General features: G+C 55.1%; 1 protein-coding gene across 1 annotated transcript; it reads left to right on the top strand.

Moving 5' to 3' along the window:
- The first annotated feature begins 2,967 nt into the window (after positions 1-2,967).
- Positions 2,968-5,786, top strand: FOXA2 (forkhead box A2). The gene is made up of 2 exons (XM_036245663.1): positions 2,968-3,103; positions 4,113-5,786. Exons 1-2 carry the CDS (start codon positions 3,017-3,019, stop codon positions 5,418-5,420), a joined length of 1,395 nt encoding a protein of 464 aa, XP_036101556.1. The 5' UTR covers positions 2,968-3,016; the 3' UTR covers positions 5,421-5,786.
- Positions 5,787-6,807: the final 1,021 nt, after the last annotated feature.

Raw genomic sequence — 6,807 nt, 5'->3', positions numbered from 1 at the left:
TCCTCCAAATCCTGAATGCTGGGGAAGGAAAGCGAACCCTAAACTGGATTAAAGGCCGAGATTCCTGCATAGCCAGTGGTTCTGGGTTCCGTGCGGCTCACCTCTCTCTACCACCGCCCCCCCCCCCCCCCCCCCCCCCAGGCCAAGCTCGGAGAAGGTCTCCGACTCAAGGCGGTGTCACAGGCGGCCTAATACAACTGAGCCTGCGGAGCTTTCAGAGGTGGGAAGAAATCGGTTTCAGTTTGTGCAGAATTTTGGGGACTCCAAAGAAAGGCCAATCCCCTGGAAGCTTGTTAGGGGAGACAAGGAAAGGCTGTGTACAGGGCCAGCACCTGGGTTGCGGAATGAGGAGGGGTAAATGAGGACTCGGGTCCGTCAGGGGCCACGTGGCCGACAGGGGGCGCCCTGTCACTGTGGACTGTGGTGCGGAGTGCTTCCTGGTGCCCGCGGATGCCAGCAACCGAGGGTGGGAGAACTTGCAAGATATGCCATTTATGAAGTTAGAGCCCCTTCTTCCCGCGGACCTCTTCTTCCAGACCCGCCCGTTCCTTTTACTCAAGGAGTAATTTCTAGAATCATATTTAGACCAGGAGGTAAAAGAGAAAAAGGCGTGAACACTCATACACATTCACCGACCAGAATATCCTCTTGAATTTTCAGTTCCATACACACAAGAAAGCTGTACGTCGTTGTTTCGCGGGGTTTGTCTATTTGGCGTCTTTTTTTTTTTTTCCTATTGAATGTGAAAAGCACAAGTAGGGAGGAAAGGGGGGATTTAAGGTTGGGGGAGGGCGGTGCGGGTGCGGGCGCCTTTCTGCTCTAGGCCTGTGCACAAAGTTTTAAAAAACAGGCAACCCTGCCAGTGTGCACTCCTCTTTCCCAAGTCCCCGGAACTCCGTATAGATGCTGGTGATCTGATCCCTTAGCCTTCCCTTTGCACAGCTACACTACGTTTGCATACACTCCCACGAGACACTTGTAGGGAGGCCTCAACTATATGCATGACTTCAGAGCGACATAGTCTTTGGTTTTGGGGGTCCCTGCCCTGGAACGCTCTCAGCGTGCTCATTAATGCCCTCAGTATGAATTAGTCAAACCACCCTGGCGTTTCAGCTCAAAGGAGGTTAGAACAGGCTCCATCTTTGGTTCAAAGCGATGCTGGGCCCCTTTGAGAGAACTAGGGTTGAGGGAAGGGATGGGAATGCCCTGCATCTAATTGCCTTCTAGCCTGAACCTCAGTCCTTCCCTTTCCGATGCTCATCCCCCTGCCTGTCACCTCGTTTGTCTTCTGCACCATTACCCACAACTTTGGAGAGGTGGACCAGATGCCCACGATTTCCTAGATTTTCCTCTACCTTTGAAGTGGAGGTCGCAGGGCCGGATCCTCAGGCCCAAGATGGGTTTTTAGAACCTGAAAAAGGGTGTCCACTTCCGAATACCTGTAATACTACCCTCCCTCCTCCACCTCCACCCTCCTCCCCAAACCTGGGCTCACTGGGATTTGGGGGCTGGTCCAGGGCAGATGATAATTTGAACCCAGAAGCTGGAACAAAAATTAAAAGGAAGTATATGGTTGCTGGGGATTTCAAGTCTTATAAAAACAGACATCCTCCCTCCCCTGCCCCCCCCCCCCCCAGCAAAGCAGAGAGGACAGAAACCTTCCTGAAGTGATTCAGTGTGCCGCGTATTGATTCCTTTATTCCTTTCTCTCCTCCTTCCTCACCCCCACCCCACATCCTGCCCTGTTTGTTTTAGTTACGAAATTCTGTGGGCACCTCCGTTGTGACTGAAAAGTAACCTTGAAACACAGCGTCCTGAATGTCATAGACAAATTACAGTCTTCCAACCGTCGGCTGCAGCTGGCGGGGCTGCCTGCGTCCTGCGCCGGGCGCCGGGACAGCGTACTTCCCCGCCGGCCGCTCCCCTGACGGTCGCCGGAGGCCGGGCTCTCGGAGAGGCAAAAAGCCAAGGCAGCCGGACTAGGCGCGCCTCGCGCCTTCGCGGGCCACTCTGAGTCTTAACTGCTACAGGGAGGAGCCTCCCAGGAGCAGCGGCGAGCGAGTTAAAGGTGTGTACACAGTTTTTCTAAATACGACAGCGCTTTGCAAACTGGCTTTGTCGCCGTCTTGTTGTTTTGACAGGGAATGAGCACTGAGAGCGAAGAAACTGAGAGCGGGATAAATAAATGCGGCTCCAAGACCAAACGCGCCCTCGGACAGGAGCATTAGGCTCTAGGCGCTATGGGGCAGGGTGGGGGATCACAGCCCTGGGCAACTCCTGGGATGGCTTCCACCCAGGGCTCTCCTCCCACGGCCGGGTAAACACGGAAGAAAAGCGGCCGTCCCGGGGAGCCCTCGCGCCCACTCGCCTGGATCGCGGGTCCCAGCACCGCATTCGGGCGCGGCAGGCTTCGGCCACCAAGGGGCAGGTGCGGGGCGCAGGCCACAGCTCCCTCTCACCTAGGTGTGAGCTGATTATTCAAATGGGCTGCCCGGGGTCTGGGGATTGGAGGCCCGCGCCGGCGCGCGGTGCTATATCACCAGCCACCCACGTCACTGCGGCACTTGTCGGCTCCGAGGTCCACACCTCCTCCTCCTCCTCCTCCTCCTTTTCTCTCCACCCCACACCCGCCCCCGTGCCGCGGGCTTCCCGCTGCCTTCCCGCAGCTCCGCACTGCCAACCTTGGCCTCTACCAGGCAGCCCGCGAGCACGACGGTAACAGGCGTCGGGCGCTGCCGGCATCGGGGCTCCTGTCTGGGCCACCTCTGATCCTCATCCCCCTCCTCCGGCCACTCACGCCTCCCGCCCACTTTCAACTACTGCCTCCGGCCAGCCCCGGGAGAAAGAGGGTGTGGAGCACAGAGAGAGGGAACGAGAGGGAGGGAGGGGGCAGTGCCTTAGCTGACTTTTTTTTTAAGAGGGTGTGTGTGTGTGTGTGTGTGTGTGTGTGTGTGTGTGTGTGTAGAGGGAGGGTGATTGCTGGTCGTTTGTTGTGGCTGTTAAATTTTAAACTGCCATGCACTCGGCTTCCAGTATGCTGGGAGCGGTGAAGATGGAAGGGCACGAGCCGTCCGACTGGAGCAGCTACTATGCCGAGCCGGAGGTAGGCACTGCCTTTTCCGGGGGGACATGGGGTGGCGATGCCCGCTCTTTCCCCAACTTCTGGACTGCTTTCCGTGCCGGTATCCGCCCCCTATCCCCAGCCTCTCTGGGCAGCCGCCTTTTCCACCCTCCTTCTACTCAAATGGGTCTCTTTTTTATACGACACACTGTTAGCCTTGAGATAATATTAACTTTGTGATCAAATATTGACTTGCGGCGCCTCCAAATCCTCTTCGTGGCTGAGCCACGCACTATCCTAACAGAGTTATGTTTGGCAGCGCGCGGCTGGGGAGGGGTAGGAGTTCGGCGACGAGGGGGTGGGGAGATGGAGAGGAGAAGGTGGGATGGAGTTGGGGGCTGAGGTAGAGGCAAAGAGTCAAAGACTACAGGACAAAGAAAAAGTTTGTGGCTGCAAAACCCAGCCGCCTGTAGTTCAGTTTGCGGTCCCCTTCCTATCCCTCCATTCAATGCTTCTGGCTGGTCCCAGACTCTGTGCAGCCACTGAGTTTCCGTTCCCCTAGGGCGAAGAAAGGGGTCCTGGGAGGAAAACTGAACAGAGAAGGCCCTGGACAGTCTCTTCTTGAGGCCACCCGGTTCGCCTTGCGCGGGGTCCCACAGATTGCTCTATAAGGTCGACGTGGCCTCTGGGGCCGCGGTACCCATCACTATGCTGGCCTGAGAGTTGTGGAGACTCTGGCGAGGTCAGAGGCATTCGATGCGCCTGGCTTTGGGGTGCTCCAGGGTCCCCCTGTTTTAGAATCTGAGCCAGGTGGAGAAGGGCTAGGAACCAGCCATATGCACAGAGCAGCAATCCGAGGGCCGCCTCATCCAGGGCGATCAAGGCGATCTTTGAGTGAAACGGACTCCGTGTGCTTGGCTAGGGGTAAGGAAGTGGGGGTGGGGACAGACTTCCTGGAGGGTCTGAGCTGACCCAGTGGCTGGGAGGTGAGGGCTCGCTGAAGCCAACGGTGCTAACGCTATGTGCCTCTGTCCCTGGGTTTTGTCTGCAGGGCTACTCCTCAGTGAGCAACATGAACGCCGGTCTGGGAATGAACGGCATGAACACCTACATGAGCATGTCGGCGGCTGCCATGGGCAGCGGCTCCGGTAACATGAGTGCAGGCTCTATGAACATGTCATCGTACGTGGGAGCGGGCATGAGCCCGTCCCTTGCCGGCATGTCTCCCGGGACGGGTGCCATGACAAGCATGGGCGGCTCAGCCGGGGCGACCGGAGTTGCGGGCATGGGGTCACACCTGAGCCCGAGCCTGAGCCCTCTCGGGGGGCAGGCAGCGGGGGCCATGGGAAGCCTGGCCCCCTATGCCAACATGAACTCCATGAGCCCCATGTATGGGCAGGCGGGCCTGAGCCGTGCGCGCGACCCCAAGACGTACCGACGCAGCTACACACATGCTAAGCCTCCCTATTCGTACATCTCTCTCATCACGATGGCCATCCAGCAGAGCCCCAACAAGATGCTGACGCTGAGCGAGATCTACCAGTGGATCATGGACCTCTTCCCCTTTTACCGGCAGAACCAGCAGCGTTGGCAGAATTCTATCCGCCACTCTCTCTCCTTCAATGACTGCTTCCTCAAGGTTCCCCGCTCTCCAGACAAGCCCGGCAAGGGCTCCTTCTGGACCCTGCACCCTGATTCAGGCAACATGTTCGAGAACGGCTGCTACTTGCGCCGCCAGAAGCGCTTCAAGTGCGAAAAGCAACTGGCCCTGAAGGAATCCACGGGCACTACAGGTGGTGGAAAGAAGGCGACCGCCGGGACTCAGGCCTCTCAGGGTCAGCTCGGGGAGGCCTCTGGACCGGCCTCCGAGACTCCAGTGGGCACCGGGTCACCCCACTCGAGCTCCTCTCCATGTCAAGAGCACAAGCGAGGGAGCCTGGGAGAGCTGAAGGGGACGCCGGCCTCGGCGCTGAGCCCCCAGGAGCCGGAGCCTGAGCCCGGGCAGCAGCAGCAGGCCGCAGCCCACCTCCTGGCCCCTCCTCACCATCCGGGCCTGCCGCCCGAGGCCCACCTTAAACCGGAGCACCACTACGCCTTCAACCACCCCTTCTCTATCAACAACCTCATGTCATCGGAGCAGCAGCACCACCACAGCCACCACCACCACCACCAGCCCCACAAAATGGACCTCAAGGCCTACGAACAGGTGATGCACTACCCGGGGTATGGTTCCCCGGTGCCAGGAAGCCTGGCTATGGGCCCAATCACGAACAAAGCGAGCCTGGAAGCCTCACCCTTGACCGCGGACACCTCCTACTACCAGGGGGTGTACTCCCGGCCCATTATGAACTCCTCTTAAGAGGGCTTCTGCTTCGACCTGGCTAGCCCCCACAAGGACTGACAAGAGAGAGAGCAAGTGGGGTGGAGACTTTTATGTAGGGGTGTTGGAGACATGCAAGGGAGAATAAATCCAAGACACTCCCACCCAGAATCGCAGCCTCCACTCATGCTCTGTAGCTCTTTCCTCCCAGATGGGCCACACCAATATGTATAAGGAGGGAAAGGGGGAAATGATAAATTGTCAAAAAAGAAAGAGTCCCCACGGTTTCCACTAATGTGTAGATGCCTGCTTCTTGAAACATCTTCAAAATCTGATTTTTTTTGTTGTTCTCCTACTTTGCTGTTGTTGCAGGGAAGTCTTACTTTATTAAAAATAAAAACAAACAAACAAACAAAAAAAACAAAACAAAACAAAAAAGAAAACAAAAAATCCCCACAACCTATTGTGACTCAGTGTAAAACAATGTAGTTTTAACAAAGAACCAGAGAGTTGTGCTGTTGTTTAAAAAAGGGGTGGGGGGGGGGGATGATGTAAGGGTCTGTGGTAAATGACCAGGAAAAAAAATTCTTGACATAGTGAAATCCAGGTCTGGGTCTGGGTCTGATTAATTTATGCTTTCTGAGTGCTTTATTTATGGCTTATAATTGTGTGTTCTGACTGCAAGGACCAGAGTTTCACAAATCTGTATTAAAGTGTTATTGCTGGTTTTATTCCTTGAATTATCAAGATTTGTTTTCTTTGTCTGATTTAAAAAATAAATAGGTCTGGAAATTCTTTGAAAGTGGAGGGAGAGAGCCCTGGCCGGTTTGGCTCAGCGGTTAGAGCGTCGGCCTGCGGTCCTGAGAGACCCGGGTTCGGTTCCCGCTAAGGGCGCGTACCTCGGTTGCAGTTTGTCCCCGGCCCTGGTCGGTTGTGCGGGTGGCAGCCACTGGATGTGTTCCTTTCACATCGGTGTTTCTCTCTCTCTCTCTCTGTTCCTCTCTCTACCTGAACAAAAAAAAAAAATGGAAAAATGTCCTCTGGTGAGGATAAAAAAAAAAAAAAAAGTGGAGGGAGAGAGATCCTGGCTGCTTGCAGGTTGTATTTTATTTGCAAGGGGTGAGAGGGGTGTTGTTTTTTACCAACATTTTATTTAAAAATTCAGACATACTGAATTTGAATGGATTTTATAGAAAACACACATGTACCCATTGCCCAGATTTTACAGTTATTTTACTGCTCTTGTTATATTGCATATCCGTCCACCTATCTACACTCCATTAGTCAATTTGTCTTATATTTTAAGTGCATGTCAGTGCACTTCTCCCTAAACACTTCTCTGGGAAGGAGCCAGGATTTTACACGTTTTGCTGTATTCCCCATATTAGCAGACCCACCCCCCACCTCTTTTCAAGTGAGTGAACCC

This window comes from Molossus molossus, unplaced genomic scaffold (genome assembly GCF_014108415.1).
Source record: "Molossus molossus isolate mMolMol1 unplaced genomic scaffold, mMolMol1.p scaffold_m16_p_6, whole genome shotgun sequence".
NCBI classification, from domain to species: Eukaryota; Metazoa; Chordata; class Mammalia; order Chiroptera; family Molossidae; genus Molossus; species Molossus molossus.
The sequence above is the reverse complement of the archived record's forward strand: the minus strand, read 5'-3'. Positions and strand labels throughout refer to the sequence as shown.

Bases quoted from the DNA above. Each gene is read 5' to 3' on its own strand.
- FOXA2 (XM_036245663.1), top strand. From the start codon at position 3,017: ATGCACTCGGCTTCCAGTATGCTGGGAGCGGTGAAGATGGAAGGGCAC. The intron at 3,104-4,112 runs GTAGGCACTGCC...TTTTGTCTGCAG, and splicing joins GCTACTATGCCGAGCCGGAG to GGCTACTCCTCAGTGAGCAA.